Raw genomic sequence first — 26,496 nt, forward strand, 5'->3', positions numbered from 1 at the left:
GGAAATAGTCTTTAACAGTTGTGTGATAGTAAACAGGAACTTGGGGAAAGACAGGATGAGACAGAGATTGTAGAATCCACAATGAGTAAAAAGGCTTAGTTTACCTTTAGGGGAGTCATGGGGATAGGGGAACAAGATAAATTCTTTAGATATTCATTACAAAGCAGACCACCAGTCCAGCCAGGTCCGTGTTTTGGGGATAATAGACTATCTAACAGCACACACGCCCAGCATTTATAGCTGAGGGCCTGGGTCATTGCTGTGCAATGAACAGAGTGCTATCTAAAACCTCAAATATGCAAGCAAGGCATTGTCTCTGCTTTTTATGGCAAGGAGACAGGAGTGAGGATGCACAGGTGCTTGCTTGAAAGCAGTTACTAAGCACAATTTTTCTTCTTAAAGTTGACATGCGTCTGGTGTCTGTTAAATTTGCTAACCCAATCATGGGCTATCACATGGAACCATTATGGAGGACACCCTAGGATGACAAATCCTGGCTCTGGGTCTTTTCCTGCCAGCTTCGGCGATTCCAGCAGGGTCTAGACACATCCCTGAATAACGATCCCACAGAACCACCCAGACTCTTAACTCCTGGTGCTTGGAACTTAATTTTAGCTCTACACAACTTAACATAGAAAAGTTTCAGAAATAATAGATATTATATTCTTTTTATATCTCATCATAGAACTGATTTTTCTGATTGCTCTAAGCTGCTTCTACTTGGTAAATCACCTAATTCTGCAGGTGAATTCAGTACTTTCCATTGCGCATAACTAGACAGTCTGGGCCCTCTGACTTCTATTGGTCAAATAAATACCGATACACCTAATTGATTTCATTGTTCATCAATTTCAGCCTGGAGGTGAGGGAGTGTCACTCTGTTCCTCAGCCCACCCTCTACTCTATTCTCTTCAGCAACTCAGGCCTCCTGAATAAAAAACTTAGCATCTCTTTCCCTTCACCTACACTTTCCACAAACGCAACAGGGAACATCAGCCTAGAGAATGAATTCAACACAAATGTTAAAACAAAAATCTACAAACCTGAAGCAACTCCATCTCCGAATCATGATACACAATGACATGAAAGTAAGGGTGTCAGGTACAAAGCACGCGTGAGCCTGACCACCTCATTTCTATTCTTCAAAGGAAGGAAGGTTTTCATGTTTTTTATTATCATTCTTTGTCATTGTTTCTGATTAAGCCAAAAAATAGTTTATGAAATAATTAAGCACTGCAATAACAGATTTTCGCTGTATCAATTACAGAAGGCATTCAGAGGGGATAGGATAACCCACCTATGTAAAAAATGCAAAATTTCTTCCCCTGTTAAGAACACGTATACAAAATGCAACAGAGAATTCAAATTCATGTGGAGAGGAGCAAAAGCCACAGAATCAAAGTCATTACTATGAGTCAATTCAAAATTCACTGGACAAACATGCTCAATGCATTCAAAGAATTTTAAAGGCACACTGCAAACCATTCACTTAATGATCTACAGGCTAGAGGAAGAATTTCCCTCTTTAACAGACAACAGAAATCAATAGGTTGCCCCACCAAACGAGGACCAAACAACAATCAGGTTTTTAACAGTTCTGATAAATCAGCATGTTCTAAACATCAAAATCCAGAAATTTTAAACATTCATTCACACCACAATGAAACAAGCACTTAAAAAAAAAAACAAAACAATAACCCGAAGAAACTAAGCACAATTATCATGTACCTGGATCAATGGGAACTTCTTGTAACGCTGGAAGAAAGAACAGGCTATAGCCTTTTACTTAAAAAATAAAACTACATTTAAAGATAACTGCTAAAACACATTTCATCATTCATGTTGCCTTGAAAAATCTGAGGCACTCGTATCTGATCAGAAAAGCAATTCTGAGTAATAGTATGTTACAATTCAGTGCCAGTTTGCTTTAGTAGAAAAAAGAAAAGCTACTGTTTCTCATCCTGCACAAAGTGTAAAGAACCTTCCTGCCTCTATCTCCTCCTATTTTCTAAGCTCATTCTCCCCAACCCTTCTGAAACAAGTATGAGAACCATTTATACCCACCAATATGCCAAATGACAAAAGAGTATCAATTTATTTGTATAAATATATGCCTACACCTTGAACTGGAAGAGAAAGGTATCAGAAGGCTATATGGAACTTATTTCTACCTTCCTGAAATCACACACACACACACACACACGTTCACAGAGACACAGACATGTACACACTGAATTACTGGGCAATTCACAAGCTGAGGACTTCCAATTTATAGAAGATAACTTTGTAGTTAGTTTAAAATACAAAACTGTCAGCTTTTGAAAGCCTTCATCATCTGCTAAATCATCCAAATATCAACGAGACCCAGTTAGCCTTCTCTGTAGAATATAATTTCCCATGATGGCAAAACAGACCCTAAGTAGTGGATCCAAGACTCGTGTTTATCACTACCTATGATCGTTTTTAAACACGTAAACAGATTCAGAAAGTATGTCCCAACAACATTTATTCTTATTGAAATAGCATATGAATTCAATTGTCTATACAGAAAATTGGTCCCATGATGGTGTTTAAGAGATATTTTGTGTATTGAAATATTTATTTTTAAGTTCAGAGAAGGAGGGTCTGTATTACTCAGTTGTAGAACACCTGCTTAGCATGCACAATGTGCTGGCTTCAGTCCCCAGTACCTTCATAAAAATAAATAAAAATAAGTACATATTTAAAAATAAGAATAAATTTATAAAAAGAGTAAATGCAGACTAAAAACCACTGCAATCTAAGAGCCATAATTTTAATAAAACACAAGAGTTTCTATCAAATATTCACTATATGACAATCACAGAGACAACCACAAATCGCCCCTGACAACCATCACGTGTGATTCTCAGCAAACCTATTAAGAAGACACCGAAGAGAAACCCAGCATTGCGGATGAAGAAACGGAGCTCGGAGGAGCCGGGGACGCTGACCGTCCTGCTCCCCGTGACACCACGTCAGCCCAGGATGAGCGCTGACAGAGCTGCACTGAGGGGACACCCAGCTGCACGGAAACTTGGTGCACTGGGGAGTCCCAGAAAACACTCAAAACTGTTCAGTGAAGAACCAGCTCAAATATATATCATTGTGCCACATCCTTTAAACAGGGAACATGACTGAGACCTTTTTGATGCCTCCGTGTCCTTTCTGCCATTATCAATTATTTGCCCTCTCAGCATGCCCAGTCATGAATTGGACCCCATATGAAGTGCACTCAGATGGCAGAGCTTTTAAAGCTGTTTTATGAAGTTTGTAAGACTCTGTCTATGCCTCACACAGGCGGTCATCCATCACTTCTCACCGGTGTGGATGTACCACATGAAATCACACCTTTCTGCTTTTTAAAATCCTTCCATGTAATCCAGACTTTTCAACAGCAAAGAAGCAGCTCAACCAGAAACAGTGGATAGCTTTTCACCAAATGGACTCGAACAGCCCATCGGACTACCTGGAAGCCCTTTTATTCTATTAAACCCACTTCCAAGGACTTCATCATTTTCTGATTGGTGGACTTGGCCTCTGACTGGCCTACTCTGAGAGCTCCCAGCCTCACATCCGGGGGTGGGAGAGGACCCTGCTCTTCGGGGAAATCAGTGCGGAAGGCGGAAATCTTCCACCCAGGTCCGCACGGGTAGAAGTGCCACAACGTGCTCAGAAAATATACCGTCAGCAACACTGGGCTCCCATGGACTGATGTCACATTAACCAAACTCATGAGAGACTGATGCAAAGAAACCAGAAATTGAATTTATTAATGTAACAGGAGATGTGAAACTACGAACCAGACTGAAATATCAGAGTTCAACTATGAGTACAGATTCTCCTCAACGGCCCAATCACGGGCAGGCAGTCACATGGCAACCATGGACAGAAGCAGAGCAGGAAGGGTTTCTAGATTAACTCAATGGACTAAATTTCTGTTATACGAACAGATCTGCTGCCCAGAAGACATTTAACGCCAATCACGGTGCACTGTCCGTGGACAGTGGCTGAGACACGACTGTGAGCACCTGTGTAACTCTCCTTTCCCTGTCCTTTCTGGGCTAAGTGATGCACAGAGGTACAGAGATCCAGGGATGCAGATACCTCTAAACACCCAAAGCCCATCCCTGGGAGCCTGGAAGCCAGACAGCCAGGGTTTAAATACCAGCTCTGCCACTTACTAGCTCTGTGACCTTGGCCAACTTACTTACTCTCTCCGTGCCTCAATTTCCACATTGTAAACCTGGGATAACAATCAAATCTCCCTTACTCACTTGTTGTGAAGATTGAAGGATTCATTTCTGTGAAACGCTCAGAAAAGAATGTAGCACATTTTTGGTGCTCAACAAATGTGAATTTAATAAGAAAGTGATTTACAAGTCTCCCTACTAATCATCTTCTGTGTTTCATGGCTAGTCTGAGTCCCAAAGGAAATCCTTATTTCCCCTCTTATAAACTCTTGGAGAGCACCCTTCTCTTGCATCTCACCACCTGTTTAAACTGAGAGAAGGGATGCCTCCTCCACACTCCTCTGGTCCATGGAGAGTGCTTCCCCCTTCACACCCCTGACCCCTGGCCAACGGCTAGCACTCTTCACAATAACAGATTGAGGTGTGAGTCCGGAGAGACAAGCAGGGCATATGAAACCTTTCCTTTCCCTCCAGTGTTGGCCACCCTTGGGAAGCACCCGGGATGCTCAGCTCCATGGCAGGGCAGCCCTGTGCAGGATGGGGCAGATCATCTTAAGGGAAGGCTCGCTGTAGCCCAGAGTTACCTGGGACTGCGTGAGTCTCTAATTCTGGGACACAGTATCATGACACGCATTTTCCCACAGCCCTGAAGTTCATGGAGAACGTGGCTTCATCAGTAATAAAGGAGACATTTATCGCCTGTCTGTTCTTCTGTGTCATCTCTCAGTTGGCTGCTGGAGAAAACATGTGTATAAGTATTCGGTCCACTTAAGCCCCAATATATATGAAGTACCAAAAAATTCTGTGGCTTAACATTGGTTCAGGGCGACTGTGTAACGGTCCTGACTTTGCTGATGCTAAATTATGGGTATAGGAACTATGGAACCTCCTCAAATATCTTTCATCATAAAACCAGCTTTTCTTATTTTCCTGTTTCTTAGTAATTGCCAAAGACTGTAAAATGATGGCTTCATACAAAACAGGAGCTAAACTTTATGAGCCCTTTGACATTCCCACTGTGCTAAACAATTTACATAATTTCTAATTCTCACAATTCTGCAAAGCATATACGAGCATCCCCATCTCACAGACGAGGGAGAAACTCAGAACAAACTGACTCAGGCTCACGTGGCTCAGTGGCAGCGCGTGCACGCAAACCCAAGTCAAATCACTACACCCCTTCTTCTATGTACAAAATCACCTCCCACCAAATGACACACAGCGGCTGGGTCAATACTCAGGGAACTCAGTACACTTTTCAGCTTTAAGGTGCTCAAGAGGCCGCTTCTAGCTGCTTTATAAAATCCCGGCTCACTGGTTGCTAACACTGGAATAAAAGACCGATTTTGCCATTGTTTGCACAGCAAGTCTGAAATGTTCACAGCGAGATGACAGAATAAAACAAAGATATAAGCAGAATAATTTTTCCAGGTAGACAGACATAATGGACATTGTGCTATTCTGAAGCACTAAGCAAAGGAATCAAAGCAAAAAAATATTTGTTAAGCCTTCTTTTACAAACAGGAAAATTAAGGCTGTATGAAGGTGCAAAAGCGCCTCCTATGGCTAAAAAGACCTTCCAGGTTGCCGGGAAAGATGCAACACAAAAATTGCCTGTTGAATCAGAAACAAGAATCAGATAACTAAAAGCTTATGTAGGACATACTGCAGTTTGCTTCGGGGAAGGGAGGGGTATTCAGTATTTAATCTGACATTGCTAATACCCTTGAATATAAACAAAAGACACAGGCTCATGGAAACTCATCTTAGAAGAGGAAAGAATCCAGTCCAGCCACTTCATTTTACAGGAGGGGAGACTGAGATCTGGGATCTGTCCTTCCGGCAATCAGCAGCAAAGCTCTCTCTCCTAGGCCTCATGTCATGCACTGTAGCAAAAACCAACAGATCTGTACTAGACCTCTATTCATAAAAGTCACGTCTGTATTTTTCCAACAGTAGGTAATCTAAGTATCTTGCAAAATACTTCCCAAAGAGCCAGGAAATCATACAAGTGTATTGAAATACAAAAACATTTATTTGCACATTAAAACAGCATGAGCTTTATTCTATTAAAAAAAATGACATGTCAAATCAATGTTTTGATATTTTAAAACCTATTAAGCATGCAGAAAAATAAATCAAAATTTCTTTAATCACAAAAGAAAGAAGCTTATTCCCTTAAAATGATCAATGTGGATTTTTCTAAACTTAATAGTTCTGGTCAGATTTCTACGAATTTAAATGTCTGAGTGGATGGTTACACGGCAACATGAATTCTGAGTTGTAACAACACACATTCTGTGTAAATAATCTTCAAGGCCGTCTGCTTAAGGTGATTTAACTAGTCCCTGTCTCACTAGAATGATACAGATTTCATTAAACCTTCATACTGCACACACACACAAAACCCTGAATCCTTGTTACTTTAAGCCATATTCATAAATTCATATATATGCAAATTGAATATGCATCAGAAACAAGCCACCCTCTTTAGTATTCAGAGTTGATACTTCTAAACTATCTGTCCTTGTGACAGCATATTTTTACTAAGCAGCTCTTGGGTGCTTCGTATACAAGGCGTCTACATCTCACAGTCAAACAAGGTAAACGGCATCACTCAAATTTCACAAATGAGGAAATGTACTTAAGCCATGAAAACAACTTACATATTCATCATCAGGAAAGAAAAGAGTAAAGATTTTACTTACAATATTCACTGACAAAACTTTCCTCCATACTAAGACTACATAGAACCAATTCAGTCTTTGTAAATTTTTCTGTCAATAAGCACCACTAGAGAAAAACAAGCAACATCATTAGCAATGGTTGGACTTTCAAAGCCCACTCCTATTTTGCACTATAATCATTTTTAATGTTTTGTTTTTAGTGTTTACAGAGCACTAAAATAAAAAAATATAAACTTTTTAAGTCATTGCCTGAGAATGCAACATTTGTGAAAATGTACAATTTCAATTTATGCCACTCTGTCTCACATTCTCACTGGTGTGTCTCCTTTGAAGGCTTCATCAAACTGAGACCGCTAAAATCGTTCATTTATGGACTCACAGGAGTTCGGGTAACCACTCAACACGGGGCTGATCAGAGGAGCCATTGAGAAAGCATCCTGTGCAGCCTGAGTTCCAGCCCTGAGTCTGCCAGCGCCAGCTGTGTGAGATTTTGGACAAGCTGCCCCATCTCTCAATCCCTCAGCTGCAAAAAAGGAGACACTGATACCTACCCTTAAACACCTGCTATGAGGTAAAATATGAGGAAAGCATTTTAGCCTTAGGGAGGTGTCCACTCAGAGCAAGCTTGGTCATCATGATGATGAGGATTACTTTTAATAAGTTAAGGCAGACAAAAAATTAGAAATCACCATAAAGGAGAAACATTTTATGTCAATGAGCATTTCCTTTTGAATGGATTGCAGAATGTTTTATAGAATTTTTTCATAAAACAAATTTTGTCCACTAATTATAGATTTACGGGTTCATGGACATGTCTCCAGAAAAAGAATTAGAGGCCTCTAACCTGTGAATACTAAGAAAGAAAAGTTTAAAAAAAATCACGGGGGAGATTATACCTCACTTGAGAGAGTATGTGCTCAGCATGCATGAGACCCTCAGTTCAGACACCAGTAACTCCATTTAAAGACTTTTTTTTTCAAGAAATGGAGAATTAAATAAAAAAGATGGAGGAATACAGAATTTTTTTAGAGACTCAACTCAGATTAAAGATGGGGGAAAAATATCCATTTCTCATAGGAAATCTTGAGAACTATGTAAACCGGATCTGAGTTGTCTAATCTTTTAACATTATTCATGAATTCCTATTACCAAGTCTTAAAACTGCCTGATAACCCACAGTGGTGATACTGATCATAACAGCTGCCAACACGGATCGAGCTCCGGCTAGGAATGCTCTGTTCGGCCATCTCGGCCCCTGAGGCCTCACCAGGCTGAGAGCACTAAATTTTGTCATTCATGAGCATCTCGTGTAAGTCCTCCCTTTGTGCTCCTCACTCTCCCCTCACCAGCCCCTCTGAGGGAAGCACTGTTATCATCTTCCTCACCCGCAGATAAGGCCACTGAGGCACAGAGACTAAACCTGCTCCAGGTCACATCGGCATTAAAGGACGTCTATATTTCTGCTGTTTTACTATTGACAAAGGAATCTGAGATATCAATTCAAGGGAGACTGTTAAATAATCAAGTCTGTCAGGTCTTCACCTCAAAGAGCAGATAGTATAGATTCCTGATGTAGGATGAGGCTGCCGCCACAAACTGACTCAGCTTGAAATTAATATCCAAGATGAAGCAGCGGATACACGTAAATATTCACGATTGTCAACTCCGCTCACGGGTCTGGGCCCTTCACTGCCTGAACGGGGGTGAAATCCCCACCCCTGAAAGGGATGGAAGCGTGGCTCTTCCCAGTGTCACCCAGGCTTCACGGGCTGTATCCCCCCACAGGCTGTCCTCAACGATTAAAAATCTCTCAAGATTTTTACACCATGCAAAACTGAAAGACATTTCTGCAGATGGAGCACTTTCTCAGGCTTAAAAATTTTTTGCTTACACTCAGCAAGGGGGAAAATAACACATGACTCTGCAAAGTCTCTGAGCCTCACCACTCACAGGAGTAGAATGGCCTCAGCACAAGATGACTCTTCACGGATGAGAACAAAATAAAGCCGCCCCCAACCACAGGCACTCCCAGAGACAGCGCTCAGCAGTCTTCTGCACACTCACGGTTGTGCAGCCCTCAACACCATCTATTTCCAGAACACTTCATCACCCCAGAAAAACACCCCTGTCACTAGCAGTCACTCCCCAACCCCCCTCCACCCAGCCCCTTGCAACCATCACCTGCTCTCTGCCTCTGCATGTGCCTATTCTGAGCATTTCAGATCACTGAAGTCAACAATATGTGGCCGTTTGTGTCTGCTTCCTTTCACTTAACGTGCTGTTATGAAGGCTCGTCCATGTAGAAGTGGTATCAGCATCTCTCTCTTTTTTTTTTTTTGAAAGTGTTAAAGTTTATTAGAAGTTGGTGAGTACTATCAAAAAGAGTAGAGAGGAGCATAAGTGATTGGGTTTCAAAGGGAAAAGGGCGGGTTGAGCAGTCAGGGTGGACTTCCCAGAGCAGGTGGCCTTTTTCATATTCCCCTTTATTTATTTTTTCTTTTTTATTCACTCTTACATCTGAATAATGTTCCACTACATGGAGATACTACGTTCTGTTCATCCATTCAGCAGCTATGTACGGACGAGGTCCAGAAGAATGAGTGTAAGAGGTGACTAGGCAGGGATGGCATTTAAGCAAAGGGCAAGATGTGCTTTGAAAAAAAAAAGCCAACAAACAGAGGCACAAGGAAATTCAGCGTGTTTCTGAGAAAGTGCATGCTTGCTTCAGCATGACTGCCGTGCAGGGCTGGGGGGGTGGGGAGTGACAGGAGTCACAATGAGGGAGTCACCTGAGAATATTCCCCATGCAAGCAGCTCAGCCATTTCTCCTCCTTCATCCTGTATTTTAGAGCCATTTATGATAGGTTTTGTATTTCAAGTAACAGTACTTTGTTACACATCTGATCATCTGCATCAGATCACCTTACCTCCAAGGCACAGAAAGTCATTCACTGACTGGAGCAGCTCCAAGACATAACGGTGATGGACCAGGGAGTCCTGCAGCATCCCGGCCTGCAGGCACAAACCCCCACATGTTCCATGGTGATGTCCGGAAAGTAAAATGCATGGAAATATCTCACTGCTTGTGCACGATATCTGCCCCCAAATTGCCCCAAAATCATGCTGGCAAAGCACTACTGAGCCTTTTCACTACAAAAAAAAAAAAAAAAAAAAAAAAAAAAAAACCAAGATAGAGAGAGAGAGAACAGAAAAGAAAAGAATAAAGCTAAGTAGGCAAATTTAGGGTCTTCCATTGAAAACCAGCAAGCATCACTGCCAGTATCTCAGCTGGAATGGTCCTGTCTTCAAAAACCACTGCGCAGTTACATTGCAAACGTGATAGACATATATGTATTCCACGTAGATGATATTACAGTAGGATTTTTCTTTTCGAAATTTCCAGTTGCAACATTAACACAAGAGAGTTTATGTTTCAGCTTTAAAAAAATCAATTATCTTCCACTTTCTTAATTTTGAACCTATTATTATTTTATAAAGGGTGCTATGCTGCAAATTATAAACCAACTCTTTGGCTTCTGCCAACAAGAAATTTATGACTTCACTATTTCAGAGCAAGATTTAATGATGCTTTGAGAAGTGGGGCCTGGGACGCTCACTAACAGCTCTTTAAATACTGACAAGGATGTGCTATTTAAGTAATGCAAAGGCTCTAACTCTACATTAACTCAGAATCCAAAGAAACTACACCAAAGCCTTACTTTATCATTTTTAAATTTTGCTATACTTTTGAATATTAAATTTCTTAAAAGATAAGATTTTTTTTGAGAAAGACAGCAGCTGTATTAAATTTCCTCTCACCAAGAAAGCAATCTTTATCAAGAATAAATACCCCTATGGAAATCCAAAAGATGGGACGTTTCTAGCTAAGAGAACATGCAGATCTCAACACAAGCCTAAATCCTATCAGATCTCACTCGAACGAGCTCAACAAAGTCCTGGACTACCCTGAAACTTAGCTCTTCTGTTCCAAATGTTGGCTGAGCTAAGATCATCACACAAGGCAGGGAAGAAGAGAAAAGTCCACCTGGCTGCATCCGTTTTCTTCCAGCCACAAGGTGCCGCTAGGGGGTCCCCGTTAATAAGCCTTCCCCATGAGGAAATTCGGCATCCACACTGCCCCTGCCGTCCCCAAGCAGCCCCGTCGCCCCTTTCCCACTGGTGGCCCCCCAGCCTGTCAATGGTCTTCTAATGACCCTCCCAGTTGGTGGCACTCTCCCCCTCTTCCCCGCTTCACACACACACACACACACACACACAGCCAGGACAGCCTTCCCAAAGCACAAATTTGATTACGTCACCCCCACTTCAAACCCTTCAGAGGCTCCCTGGTAGAGTTCTAGCCCCACCCCCGACCCTGCTCGCCCAGCCTCACCTCAGTACCCAGGTCCTCAATGACCTCAGGTGCCCCCTGACCTGCTGCTACTTCCCACTTGCCTCCAGGCTCATTTTGACGGTTTGTCAAGGAAACCTTCCTTCCCTCGAACCTCTGCACTTTGGGTTAGGTGCCCCTGCTGTGTTCCTAGTACATTCTACGCTAAGACAACTTCTGACACTGCTAAGCTCTCAAGAAGCAATACATTTTGCTTACTACTGTGAGTCCACCCTCTCTCCCCTGGACACTCAGAATTGCATGTGTTATGAATAAATGAATGAAGGGTGTGTCTCAAAGGGACGGGCAGAGCTGCTCTCGCCCACCCCGACCCCTTCTTTCTGTAGAACATTAGAAGCAAAACCAGGAGTACCTCTCCTGAGGGTCACTTTCTGCTGACACCCTTCACTGCCTCTTCTGTGTCAGTTCTAGTAAAAAACCAAGCTCCTCCAAAGCCCTCCATCCCTAGGCCCACTGCAGGGTCCTTCCAAGCAGGGGCACCCTCCACGCTGGACCACACAGTGCACTCTCCCCGAGTCCCCACCCCACAAGCCTCCAGGCCTCTACCCGGGCTGCTCCTGCCACCTGAGTCACCCTCTTGATTCCTTCTCCTGGCTGACTCTTACTCTGCCCTCATAACTGAATGTAGAGCCCATTTTTTCAAGGAAGCCCTCTCTGATGATGTCCTTTAGCTCTTGGCTGGGCTCCCTCTACAGCAGGACTGCTTGGCGACCAACTGGTGTTTGTCCACTTGCTCCTCGGGGACCATGACCTCTTGGAGGCCACGTGGGAAAAAGGAGTGAGACAACAAGAGGGGTGGGAAGAGCAAAAAGCAAAATCACAGCCCAAGTCCCAGATTCAAGGATTCTGTCTCAGAAGAAAAGAATAAAATATTTCATACGTATGTCATTTGGCTCTGAGTTTTGTGGCTCATGGAAAGCAAGAGGTTGGTGTTCTAGTCTAAAATCCAAGTTACATGCAAAGAAATGTACATATTCATATCCAAAGGAATCCAGAGCTGCTCAACAACAGTTTGCAGTTAAAATCAAAGGAACTTTGATAAAGGCAATCTCTCTCTCTCTCTCTCTCTTTTTTTTTTTTTCGTATCATATAGTTGTAGAAGTATTTGTGTAACTAAGTGATGGCTACAGCCTATGATTCTGCACTGGAGTGTTTGGGGCTGAGGAAGCCCAGATTACATGCACTGTGTAAATACAATCACACCAACACACTGACAGGCGCCCTAGTGGCTGAGCTGAAGTTCCAAAGCAGACAACCTTACGTTGCAAGACAGCTCTCATTAGAAAGTAAGGAGTGCAATATTCTGTATTCAATTACATACGTTATATGGGCCATTAAGCGATAGTGCATCTTGTCTAATGAAACCCCAAAATAAATTGTTAACGTCGATTTTCTCCATCTGACCCTTCTTTGCTAACTTTGGATATCCAACCCTCACTCCATACGGAAAGCTCAGATCTACGCTGCAGCAGGTTACATCCCGTGGAAGAAAGCCTATCAAGGGAGAACTGGAGAGTTTCCCTTCAGAAGCTGCTAAGTCTGGTTTTGCACCTGTACGTCATTTGCAACCACGTCAGCGTCAAAGGAGTAAGACCTTACCACTGTGGGGAGAAAATCACTGCGGTGCTTCTGAACCATTAAAGAACACTGAGCTTTGTGAAACAGTCCTGAGGCACTTAAATCGTACTTTTTGTGAAAGGCTCCAAAACTGACCCAATTCACCAATCCAGGTACAACAGGGAGGTACTGGAATTAGTAGATAGAACATGCCCTTGAAGTCTGACAAGGCCCTGCTTGAATCCTGCTACAGCATTGACTAGCCGCTAAACGGACCAATCCCTTAACCCCTCTGAGAAGGCTTCCCAATCTGCAAAAGGGGGCTGCCACCGCCCACGTGGGAGACATGGATGTGAATGCAACACGCAAGTAGTGCGGCCGACTGGTACCTGACACGAGGCCTGGCTAGTTTCCCTCCGCTGCCCTTCTCCCCCTTTAAACTTGCATTGTTCCCCCTGGTAAGGGTCAAGCCCCCGGACCAGACTGCCCGATTCTTCTGTGTATCCCCGGATACATGCCTTACCTTTAGGAGGCCAGAAAAAGAACTATCTCCTCCAACGTCACTATCAATGTTCTTAAGAGTCTGGGTTTTTTTAACTCTATTTTGCAGGGAGACTATTCCAGAAATGTCCAACCACCATTCTCCACTTTGGCTCCTCTCCCAGCGCCCGTCCATTCTCACCTCAAATCTTCTGTCTGCTGGCCTTTTGTTCGTGGGAAAGAGAGTCCGCTAGGGTGGAAACTCCCTAGGCCTCTGTCCCTCCCTCACAGGTGAGTGTGACTACCTTCTCCCCACTCCCCACTCCGACTCCAGATTCCGAGGAGGTTCCCCTCCCGGACCATGCAGCCTCTGCATCATCCCAAGACACGCACGCGTGGCCACAACCCTCCCTTCAGATTTCTTCCTGGGTGGCCCTGCCCACCCCCAGGACCCTTAAGGATAAATGCCATTGCTCTGAAAATCCCAAACGCCACTGACTGACACACCAAAGCTGCATGGTCTGGGCTTTCCTCCAACCCAGACACAGCCCTGCCCCGCCTCAACCTCAGTCTGCACCTCTCGAGATGAGCTCATCCACCTGCACGGCTGTGAACACCAGCTAAGAATGACGACTCCCAACGTGTATCTGTGGTCCGGCTCCTTCACCTGAGCCCCAGGGCCATAGACCCGAGTGCCTCTTTGAAGTCCTAACTTGGATGACAAATGGAATCTTAAAAATGCCTCATGTCCACCATTTACTCTAGAGTTCGATTCCTGGCAGGTACCTCCCAGGCTCCCGATTTTAGTAACAGACCCAGAACCCACCTAGGTGTTTGAGGTCACATTCAATTTCCCCTGTTCCTCCCCCCGGCCCTGCCCTGGAATCAGTCCTGTCATTTCTATCGCTAAGCCAGTCTCAAGTCTGGTTCTGCAAGGACCACGGATGGAACCCCACAAGCTCATAGCAAGGTACAGTGCGTCACAGTCCTCCGAAGAGAGCTCCCTGGAGGGGGAGGCATCTCCTGCCGCTGGTCACCTCAGAAGGCACTGGATTCTCACAAAGGAGGCCCAGGAGAAAGAACTCAAGTTTCTCCTGTGGTCTGAACTTTGAAGGGCCCGAGGTTTGGGGCAGTTCCGAGTTAGCAGACACACCTTCCAGTGAGCAGATGAGGATGGGGGAACCCAGGCAAGGCTGTTCTCACTCCGACCCCTGGGCTATCGAGAGCCACGGGAAAGGCCTGTGTCCAAGGCACAGCCCAGCCTTCACAGATCCCAGCCTGCATTTGCCAACCCAGATAGCCTAGACACCTACTTGCTACTCTTACTTCTGTTCTGTTCCCCCCCAGAATGTGATGGACTCTTTCAGAAAGCCTGGCCTGTCTCAAGCGAGACCAAGTCAGTGAAGGATGAAGTGTCCACAATTGGACCAGGGCATGAAAGGAGAAACAAGGTCTCATGGCCAGCATGACGGTGGAGGCCAAACCCTTTCCCCGGTTGAGATGAACCAGGGTGTGGGTGAGAATGCAAGGTCACTTCACGGCTGACTGGGGTGTTGGAGGCTCACTACCGCAAACTAACGACACGGCCGTCAGTGGTTGACGTCAGCTGCAACAGACACGGAGTCAGCTATTTACTGCCAACATGGGTTAATAGTAAAGGCTGGTACAGGGAGGCCTGCATGGCTGCTGAGGCAAACCACAGACCCGGCTCTGAATGCCCACTGGCTGGAGCAGAGAGGAAGCTACGGTCCCCTTTAGCGGTCCCTGTGTCCACCAGATCCAAGTGAGCCAGCTACTTAGGAGAAGGCCATGTTGTTCTGATACTCAGAAATACCAGCCTCGTAAAGGGAAAATAATAGTGGCATGGAGTTTAGACCCGCTCCTGCCTCTCTATGAAGGCAAAGTAAAGTAAATGGCACGGGGAAGGTGAATGCAAAAACAAAAAACAAAAAACATAAAACCGGTGACTGCTTCCTCCAACAGCATCCCCTGCAGCTGCTCATCTCCGAGCCTGCCACTTTCTCACCAGTGACCACCGGCCAGGAAGCTCCGTCACGCACGTCACACAGCAACAGCCCGGAACCTCGTGCCAAGCACGCTTTTGTGTGAAAGCCAGAATCAAGGAAGATGCTGCAGATTTTGACTTTCCAAGTTTAAATACTCCATGAAAAATATCCCTCAGCAGCCGCCTAAATCAATTCGCATCTCACTTCTTCAAAACAATCAAACAAATTTAATAAGGGCGCATTTGTCACCAAACATAAGGAGGACCAAACTGGTTCCTCAAAGCAAGGATTTTAACAGGTATCAAACACCAGTGGGTGATGTGCTAACAAAGCAAAAATTCCAAAAAACTAGAAAATATAAAGATGACTTGGATAATATATGGATCAAGGCAACTGTTAAGGTTTTTGCTTTTTAAAGCGATGGGGACAGCACGGAGGACAATCTGGCTATTTCCAATGCAGGGTGTGCACAGTCCACTTTTCAGACGCAACAACATGCTCACAGGGCGGTACAAGATAGAAAGGGAAATAGAAAAAGGAAAAGAGGAACAGCGAAAATTAGAAACACATGAGAACAAAAATAACTGACAGCAATTACAAGAGTTTAGGTGAGTTTGGTGAGGACAGGGACGAGGGGACGGTGAGACCCACCCTCACCTATTGTTCCAGGGAAGGCAGGGGCCTGAGGCGAGCGGCGCTGCCGGGGGACCCCAACGTGGTCAGCGCCCCAAACCTAAACTTCACCTAGATGCGTGTAGACAGCTTTTGAGCTACAAAATGTGGTCGCATTTCAAGCTGGACAATTTTACTCACTCCCACCTAGAGTAACAGGAGAGAATTAGGCTCTGTTCCTGCACCAAAGCATTGTTTAAAAAAGTAATGACTGTGGAATAGTAAAAGCAACAATGGAGTAAAAGTGACTGGAGGAGAGCGTACTTGACCCGAGCTCACTGGCCGCGTTATCTCACTGACGTTCAAATGCTGGCTGAGCCCTTATGGTACCAAAACAGACAGACCCACCAGGAGGGATGTTTAATGCGCTGCTGTATTTTGATGCCGAGAGCCATGCCTGGTACACGAGGTTCTGGATAAACAATGGTGACAGTGTCAACCACTATGGGCTAAGCACACAACCAGCTACTCCGCCAAATCCCAAGGACACACTTCAAAAGGCAAAAACAAGCTGGCATTCTCTGGTGGGTCTGCAGCCTCAGAGCCAAGCAGTTGCTGAGCAAACATATCACCAGTGCCTCCTGTGACAAAAGAGGAGGCACTGGCCAGGGGGCTGGGGCAGGGCTCCAGGCTTCCACTGCTCACCCACCATTCTGTCCAGGGGGAGAAGGTGGTCCCTGCTTACGTTGCACCGATGCACCTACATTCACTGACGCCTGGGGACTGAGCAGGAGGTGACAGGTGACGGGAATGGAGCCAGCCTGGGAGTGGCACGGTGCTGGCATCTGTGCCCTCAGCTTTGCCCAGACCACTACATCTGCCAGCTCATCTACAAGAAGCAGAAGGGGAGAAAGCCGTGTAGATCACAGGGCCCTGCGAGGACAAGTACAGGTCATGGCCACGATATGCCTCGCCCCTTCCTTAAGCCACAGAGGTATGTCCGGGGAGGAAGTGAAAATTCATCCAGAGCCCGCCAGGCACCACAAGCAGGTGGGACTCGCGTCCCCTGTGCCTGTCACTCACAGGACTGGTCTGGACTATCTTTTTATCAATTCTCTGGCATCTTCTCCTCCAACTTACCAACAACCAGAAAGTAGAATCTGATTTTAGACTCACAGAGAATCGCAGAACACCTCCTCCACTTCGGGCCCGGCAGCACGTGCCAGGTCCTCCGACCGTCACCTGTGGGACCGCCATGAGCCCTCTCCAGAGTCAAGGCCCGAGGCCGTAGGCCGGGGGGACACAGATTCCCACAATCTCCCCAGCAAAGGGGGACCACCTCTCGGCAAAGGCATCACACCCTCTTCTGCCTGAGGGACATCTCGATAGATACACAGGGAAACAGAGCAGAAGGTGGGGGGTTAGGCAGCCCAGAAGAGCTCGTCTGCACTTCCAAGGCAAAGTGGGTCCGTTGACCTAATCACAGGGACAAAGTGAGGACGAATCTTTCCCTGCTGTGCCCCATACTCCGTGACACGCCTTTCCCTGCGTAAGGAGCTCATTTGGAAGCCCCTGGCAGTGTTTCTGTTGTCCTAAATTGGCATGGTGGTTGTCAGGCAGGGAGAGAGGGCCTGAGCCGTGCAGGTGCTGGACCTGGGAAACAGGAGACACTGGCTCCACCCCCAGCTCAACCAGCGCCTCATTCTGCATCTCAGGATTCAGCATGACATCTATAAGCAAAGGAATGAGACTGTCCCAGGAGAGGCTGTCCAACAGGAATGAAATGTGAGCCATGTAAAGAAAGTTTCCCAGTTGCCACATTTAAAGAGGTAAGCCCCCCCCAAAAAAACCCCTAGAAACTGATTTTAAGAACATATCTTACTTATTCTACTGTATGTAAAATACTATCATTTTGACATGTAATCAATAAAGAAAGTAACAAGATAGTTTACATTCTTTTTACTAGACAAGTCTCAGCGTCTGATGTGCATTTGACCTAGAGCACATCTCAGCTCAGAGCAGCCTCCTCCCCAGCTCTCCTAGCATCAGTGGCTTTGGCTACTCTATTGGACAGCAACTCCAGGGGTCACACCAGGGTAATTGGCTGAAAAGCGGGAGTAAGTGTCCATAATAACCCTAAAAGAATCTCTCTGAAACAAAGGCGGATTCACTTTTAAACGTCTGAAAACCGGTGGGTTGCTCCTCCCTCACGCCTTGGCTACAAGACAGCCCTCCTCCTTGCTGATCCCTTTCTGGGTGTAGGGAAGCAACCCTTCACATAGCCAGGGTGGCCGGGCATCCAGGTAGACTTTCCTGCTCTCTGTGTCCAGTCCCACGAAGTCCTCATTCTCAAACAGGATGTAGAGCAGGAGGATCTTGTCCCCAGACTTGTCGGATGCACCGTCCAGCCACTTGGACTTGAGCATGATGAAGAGAGACTCAGTGAAGTCCTCGATCCTCTTCTCCACCACCCTGCAGTCCTCGTAAATTGAAGGCCACGTCGGTGCGCGGCTCCTCGGCCACCTCCCCATGCAGCACAAAGACAAAGAGCCGAGAGTCATAGAGCGTGGTGCCATACAGCTCCTCTGCACGTGGAGCTTCTCGAAGGTCTTGGCCAAGAGGCAGTCGGTAATGGTGACAAGGCCCACGACCTTGTGGTGGGTCTGGAAGTCGCTCCACCCATTCTCGGGTGCATAGTGGTTACTTTAGTGGATACAGAGTGCCCACTGCGAGCCGCACGGGCTGATCTGTCTCACCAAGGAGATTCGCTTATAGATGCACAACAAATTCTGCTCTGAGATGATCCCCACGGGTTGGACCACCACGGGGATAGTCTGGTGGTCCTCAGCACAATGCACGTAGTCAGGGATGTTCATGTTGCAGGCCCTGACGAGAGGGAAGAGGAGACCGAGGTACATACTCTGCTGCGGGCTGCGGGCCTCACTGGGTTGCGGTGACCTGGTGTGTACCAGTCAGAAGGCAGGGGAAGCCCAAGCAAAGCCGGGGGTACAGTTTGTCCTCAGCGTCTGCACATGGCTAACGCAGCTCAGATCACATTACGCAGCTTTTGGTCTAGGCCTCCGCCCTCTGCAGAAAAGGGTCATTTCTTGTTTTCTGTTTCCAAGCACCTAGCCAGGCCCTGATGCAAAGTCAATGCTCAAAACTGCTGAATAAAGGAATGAATAAAGGAACTGCTTCCACACCCCTCAGCAGGATATAATGCAAAGAAACACAGTAGGATCAAAGACCTGGATTTCAACTCCAATTTATTTGAACTCCTAAGCTGCAGAATACTTGATAAGAAAACTTGCTTTGGGGAGGAGGGTACAGTTCAGTCGTAGAGCACATGCTTAGCATGTATGAGGTCCTGGGTTGAATCCTCAGTACCTCATTTTAAAAAAAATGAAACAAATAAATAAACCTATTTACCCCCCTCAAAAAATATTTTTTGAATTCCAAATTCAAGAAAAAAAAAAAAAACACCTTGCAATTGACACAACATTGTAAACATGAGTATACTTCAATTAAAAAAAAATCCTTGCCTTACAAGAATATATCTGGATTATGGAAGTTTACAAATGTAAAATGCCTAGGGTCCCACCTGCATAAGAAGAAGGAACTGTACAAATTTACTATCCCTCATTTATGAGCTATATTTCCTTTGGGGGGTTTATAACCTCTCAGAGCTAATTTTCTCAGATTAAAAAAAAGAAGGAAACATTACCGGATTCTCCATACTGCTGAAGAATCAGATAAACCTATGATAGCATCTGACCCACAGAGTTTACTCAATAAATGCTTGTTGAATGAATGAATAAACAAGCAAAGTGAATGCTGCTCCCTGCCACAGAGCATCATGATGGTACTGCCTGGAATTCCCAAGCCCACGTTTCACCCGACTCTACACTAACCATGGGTGACCTGGGCAGGCCTGTGTGCTCCTCTTAACCCCAGTTTAATCATGAATAGAAATGAGGGCAATAACACAAACCTCAAAGGGTTAGTGAGTCATTACTGAATTGTATCCCAACTTTGCAAGATGGAACTTTTAAAGAAACTTGGGCAAAAAGTCCGTAGGCCCTCTCCATATTATCTCTTACAACTACATGGGAATCTACATTATATCTCAAAATAAAAAGTCTAATTTATTAAAGAGGCTACTGAGGTTAAATGAGCTCACTGTCTCAAATAAGGAACACACAGTACAAATAGGTCAATGCCCAGCCCATGAGATACACTCAGTAAACATTCCCACTGAGCCCACTGGTCCCTCCAACTTCAGAGCACGATGATGTGTCCTCATGGCCAGAGGCCCCTGCACCTGAAACTAACAAAGCTAATGGTCCCCACTTTCAAGAGCACCTGCCACCACCGTAGGTCTAATTTTGTACTTGTAATTTTTTTCTTTTTATTAAATAGAAAAACGTAATTGCATAGCCTTCAGGTCACCAAAAGCTGACTACAGAGATCATGATGGCAGCCCTTCTTCGTGAAACAATAAAATGAAAAGCCATTTCCACAAGATCTCTGTGTAAATCTACTAGGGAACTTCATCCTGGACTGAGAGGAAGAGGACTGGGGAGGAGGGGGCAATCTGCGGCACACAGACCCATGGGCCACCTGTCCCACGACGGACTTTAGACCCAACACTCACCCTCAAGGAACTTCAAAATAGACACAGACAGAGTGCTGTGGACAAGATTTTTTTTTTTTTAAAGAAATCCCAGATTCTCTCGCAGGTTTTGTTTCTACCGAGAAACAAATGTCTTATGTGTATAAGGTTTCACAAAAGACTTAAATTAATATCACCCCAACTTGACGCATTAAGAAACTGAGGGAGAGAGGTTTATCACATTGTGCAAGATTAGAGAGAGGCAAAAAAAAACAAAAGATTAGAGAGAGGCCACGTCGGACACTGTATTTAAACCCAAGCCCCTGTTCCAGTGCTCACACTAGAAAGTGGGATATACTGCCCCTTTCCTGCCCTCTCCCTGCAATAAATGTCTGAAGAGTCTTTTCTGTGCCACCTGGAATCACAATCACTTCAATTTTCCACAAAGAGCTATGTCACTCCTTGGAGGATGTGTCAAAATCTGTATGTTGAATGGGAGGAGAGATTTGTATATTCGGTTTCTCAAAGGAAACATGGCTTAAAAGAAACTGAAAAGCACTTTTCTAGTCTAAGTCTTCATTGTGCAGAGAAGGAAACGGAGGCTCAGAAGAGATGAGGAAAGGGCCTTATTAACAAATATTGCCTCAGCGCAGCACCAAGCCAGCCTTGGGCACTTCTGGGGGAGGATCTGGAAGGCCCAGGAGAATGAGTCTTAGAAAACGGAAAGAGAAGAAGCATACAAGGCCCCGTCTCTACACCACCATACCATGAAGTTCCACCAAATTACCCAGTATGGGTGCAGCCAACATTAAGGTGGGCTAAACAGGTTATAGAAACCTGGAAGTCTCAACCATAGTGGAAATTCCAACGTTTACTATGTTTTGTTTCCCAGTTCAAGCATCAGCTCAGTGGGCACTCTGTACCAGGCACTACATGAGGCCTGGAGTTCTCCCAAATACACAACTCTTATATCACGTGTGCAAACCACACACAGGCCCACCAGAAGGAAAATGCCCACAGATAAGGTGGAATTACTGAAACTGAAAGCAGCCAACCAGCATATATTACTAGCAAATACGGTGCCGCTAGAAATAGACTCATGGACATAGAAAGCAAACTGTGGTTAGCAGGCAGGAAAAGGGGGATTAACAGATACACATTAATAAATATAAAATAAATGACAAGGACCTACTATATAGCACAGGGAACTATGTTCAATTTCTTGTAATGAGTTGTACTAAAAACAATCTAAACATATGTAGATACATATGCATATGTTTATAACTGAATCTCTGCTGTACATCTGAAACTAACATTCTAAATTGACTACACTTCAATAAAAAATAATTTTAAAAAATAAGTAAAAATAAAAGCAACGCCATTTAGAAAAAATAAAAGAATACTCTGATCCCCTTAGCTGTAGGCGCTGGAGAATTCTGGTTACAAACACCAAGTCCACTGGATCACTCCAACACTGGCTGTCACTCTTTCTGACCATCAGAGAGTCACTTGGCTTCAGTGAGTTTACTTTTCTCTTCTGTGAAAGGCTTCAGTTGCAACTAACGATGTATAGAATCTCATCATTCACAAACCCAACAATTAAAGAGGACTTCCCATGGGCCAGGCTCTGGAAATATGAAAATATAGGGTCCGAGATATGTTCATGGGTAGAAGAAATTTATGCCATAAAGTCATCTTCTTGCTTTGATAGACAGATTCAATACAATTCTGTTTAGAATTCCTACCAGATTTTTATGGGTAACAAGATAATTTATGGTCAGGAACAACCAAGAAACTTCTTTAGAACCAGCACTGGGAAGGGGTGGATAGGTCATTCATTTCCACTGGTCTTTCTGAAGTGATGAAAACGTTCTGGAATATTAATGGTTGCACCACTGTGAATATGCTAAAGCTGCTGAATTGTAGCATTTAAGTGGGTGGACTTCATGGTGTGTGAACAATATCACAATAAAGATGTTAAATGAAAAAATATTTCTTGACAATTATTTTTCCCTCTGTACTACTAGTCTGCCCCACAATTTAAGAAGAACAAAAAAACCAAAACAAACCAAATTTTGCCAGGAGCTCTTTAGGACTGCAAAGTCCCTGAGTCTCCAACGCCTCTGGTGGTGCTGTTCCTGTTAACACACACTAGCTGGGCTGGGCTAGTTAGGGACTGTAACTATCTTTTTAAGATCGACGGCCACACGTTTCACCCTGGGAGAGGGAAGGATGGAGGATGTCACAGCCTCATGCCTTCAGCTCATTTTTAACTGAACCAAGCCTTGCTTTCAACACTGTAATCCCTCTCACTATAAAAACAGTGACATCATCAAGCACCGCCATCAAAACACGTGAAAGTGTTCAAGGTACTTATCTGGGGCAGAAACACTGAGGGAGGAGACGGAAGCTCGCTCAGCACTGACGCTCCCTTTTCCCGACTCCACCAGGAGAAGCTGGGGTTCACAGCCGGAGGCTCTCAGCCCGGGGAGCAGCGCCCACACCACTGAGCTGGTCCCCAGGGAGCGGGAAAGGGAGAGTAGGGCAGCCCCGGGGTCGCGGGGCAGGGAAAGCGGGGGGGGGGGGACGCGGGCTGTAGCCCCGCTCGGAGGCCAGCCCCAGCCCCAGCCGCCCGCCCCCGTCCGGGTCCGCAGAACCCGCCCGCCCGGGACAAAGCCCGCCCAGGGGCGGGGACGGGCCGGCGCCCGAGGAGAGGCAGCCCGGGAGGAGAGGACTCGCGGGCGGGAGAGGACTGGCGGGCGGGAGATGGGAAGGGGACGCCAGCCGCGGACTGAGGGGAGCCCGGCTGGGGCGAGAGGCGGCAGTTGCACACTTGGCCCTGGACAGCTGTGGCCGGGGCGCCAGGGCAGGAGCCAAAGTCCTACCGGGCGAAAGAGCTGAGAAGCCTTTGGGGCCGTTCCCCTGCTCGGAGTTGCAGCTTCCAACCCTCGGTCGAGCTGGCACAGTCTGCCCATGCGCAGGAGGGCCAGCGATCCTCTCTGGGTTCTGCAAGAGAAGGTGGGGAAGCGAGGGACGGAGAAGATGGGAGGAGGAGGGGAGAAGGGGAAAAGTGGAGGGAGAGACATGGACAGGAGGAGCAGAGAGAAGGCAGGGATCTGGAGGGTGGAGGAGAGTAGCAGAGATGGAGAGAAATAGTTTTAACTCTGGGGGCATCCTGAAGGAGGCAGCAGTCCTGCCTCTGCACACTTGTCTAACCCTTCAAGGCCCGCAGCTCATATTTTACCTCCCTGGCCCAGCCCTCCACCCAAGGCCTCTGCAGGACCCCTACGGGGATCACACCCGTTGCCCCCAAGCGGAGCTGGGTTTCCTTTTGCTCTGGGAACCAAGCACCCGCAGGTGTTGTCGCTCAGAACTACCTTGGAAAGAGTACATATTCCCCTTTTACACGCTGGGACACAGGCAGGCAAGATCTCTGCCTTACCTCCACTGTCCCAGGTGTTGTGCTGGCGGGGAGCGGGAGGTACAAGGTCAGATCCCAAAAGGAGCATACTGCCTGAGTTTTGGTGCATAGTCCCCATCCTTCCTGGGTAAACCACTCCCCACCCTCGGGGAAACATCAAGGGCACACAGTATGTCCCTGGGTTTGGGATAGCTGCCCTCAATTCCAGTGCCCAGCTTGCTAGGAAGATAGGAGTGTTACTGAGTCCAAATTCATTCTCCTTAATGCAGGACAGGCCAGTAAGTTGGGAGACCAGGTGTTGGGGCATGGAATAGCAACTTTCTGTAGACCTAGATGGCAAACTAATGTCCTGGAAAACCATCTCCCCAAGTCAGAATTCAGGCTCCTTTCCTACGAGCTTGGTTTTTGCAATCTTCTTGATGTAGTAATTCTTTGTTGTTAGAATCCTTTGTTCTTGCAGCTATCTGCCTGGGTCAGATCCCTGTAAACCTCCAACAAAACAAACGTTATTTTCTATTATGTAACTTGTTATCTTTATATGAATGGAAAAGTGTTAAATATCCTTAAAGGTCAGAGCATTCAAAATAGGCTCTCCTGTATATTTTAGGCTCTAGGCAACATTGTTTTACAAGCAAGATGAAGCCTAGGAGACAGAGCACAGGGTTAAGTCAAAGAACAGATCTAATATGGAGTCAGATTTGTTCTTTTCTATTACCAGGGCAGAAGACACTTGATGATTTAAATCCCTTTAAGTTAAAAATAAGTAATACTTTAAAGGAATTTACATACATAGGTCGGAATGTGCATAGCATATCTGGAAAACACACAAAGGATTGTAAACAGTGGCATCTCCAGGGAGCGCTGAAAGAAGAGGGGATGAGGGAAAACTTCTTTCACTTGTGTATTTTTGTGCTCTGTTTGAAATTTTTTAACCACATGCATGTATTTCTTTTTCAGTTAAAATAATGTGTAATGGAGCAAAGGAGTAGCAAGCTCAGCAAATACAGCAGCCATGGAATCACTGAGCCATCACTTTTGATTTCAGCCAGGAAGCATTTATTGACTCTCTCCTATGTGCCCAGTGCTGTTTTAAGACTTCTTTTATTTTTTTTTCATAAAATAATAAAGTGCTATTCCTCACCCCTGCCCATGGCTGGTGGAAAACCAACTGAGTTTTTATTGAGTTGTTTTCCAAGAAGTAGAGATCAGTTATAAACAGAAAACATCTTCAGGGCAAAACAGGCGGAGTGTTTTTCCAGCAGGCCAGATAGCTATGAAGGGTTTTCAACAGAGGCACACAGAGGCTGAGAGAGAAAGCCTCCAGGACCCTACAAAAAGCTGCCCAAACTGCCTTCTCCATGGCACTACTGAAATAGGAAAGAAAAAATCTGACTCCATATTAGATCTGTTCCTTTGACTTTAACCCTGTGCCCTGTTTCCTAGGCTTAGTCTTGTTGGTTCTGCACCTTTTGTAAAACAATGTTGCCTAGAGCCTGAAATATACAGGAGACCCTATTCTCAAGGCTCTGACTTTGAAGGATATTAACACTTTTCTATTCACATAAAGATAACAAGTTACAGAATAGAAAACAACATTTGTTTGTTGGAGGGTTACACGGATGTGACCCAGGTGAAGAGCTGCAAGAACAAAGGATTCTAACAACAAAGAATTCATACACCAAGTTTGCAACAACCAAGCATTCCCACTTCCCATTTTTAATATAAGAAGAGCCTGAAATCTGACTTGGGGTGATGGTTCCCCAGGACATTATTCTACCATTTCTCAGCTGGCTTTCCAAATTAAAGTCGCTATTTCTTGCCCCCAAAACCTGGTCTCCTGATTTATTGGCCTGTAATGCACGAGCAGAACAAGCCTGGACTCGGAAACACAGACATTGAAAGTACCCATTTGGTATATTAAATGACCTGCTTCTACTCATCTTCCTGACGTTTTATTCTCTTGACCACTCCTGCTATGTTTATGAAAAACCTGTCATGTGGACACATTTCCACCTCTAGCCACTACCCTTCCAGGTAAGAACTGATGCCAAGAAGGTAATGGAAGTTGCTAGAAGGTATTACCTGGACAAAATAGAGCAGAAGTGGGTTCTGGCTGATGTTCAGGAGCAGGCTGGAACACCTGACAAGATGTTATAAGTATGGATAGACAGCTGGGCACCAAAGGAGAAGCTTCTAAACTTCCATGAGGGACTTGTTGGATAGGAAGGAAAAGTCCCAAACTATAGCTCGGATCCCACCACGAGCTTCCTGGGCGAGTCTGGGCAAGTAATTTAAAATCTCTAGGCCCGTGCTGTCCAACATGGGAGCCACCAGCAACATGCAGGATTATGAAGTTATTCTGTAGCCAGACAGAATTATAAAAAGACATTTTATTGCAAAGGCCCAGCAGGTATAATATTTAAAAACGTTATTGGTTATCTTGCCCTAACGAGTTATTTTTGTATGTGTAGGTTTCTGTGGTTTGTAAGACCTGTGACT

The 26,496-nt window shown here is 45.4% G+C and overlaps 1 protein-coding gene across 1 annotated transcript in view; it reads right to left on the minus strand.

Moving 5' to 3' along the window:
* The window catches only part of LOC135318885 (uncharacterized), a 174,427-nt gene extending 148,002 nt beyond the window's left edge, over positions 1-26,425 (minus strand). Inside the window, exons 1-2 of the mRNA XM_064477375.1 lie at positions 26,080-26,425; positions 21,786-23,692 (exon numbers count right to left, since the gene is read on the minus strand). Of these exons, the coding sequence (XP_064333445.1) occupies positions 23,040-23,692; positions 26,080-26,386 (960 nt within the window). The 5' untranslated portion in view covers positions 26,387-26,425 and the 3' untranslated portion in view covers positions 21,786-23,039. Of the gene's footprint in view, positions 23,693-26,079 lie in introns of the transcript that reaches the window.
* Positions 26,426-26,496: the final 71 nt, after the last annotated feature.

The sequence above is a fragment of the Camelus dromedarius genome, chromosome 22 (assembly GCF_036321535.1).
Source record: "Camelus dromedarius isolate mCamDro1 chromosome 22, mCamDro1.pat, whole genome shotgun sequence".
Taxonomy (NCBI): Eukaryota; Metazoa; Chordata; class Mammalia; order Artiodactyla; family Camelidae; genus Camelus; species Camelus dromedarius.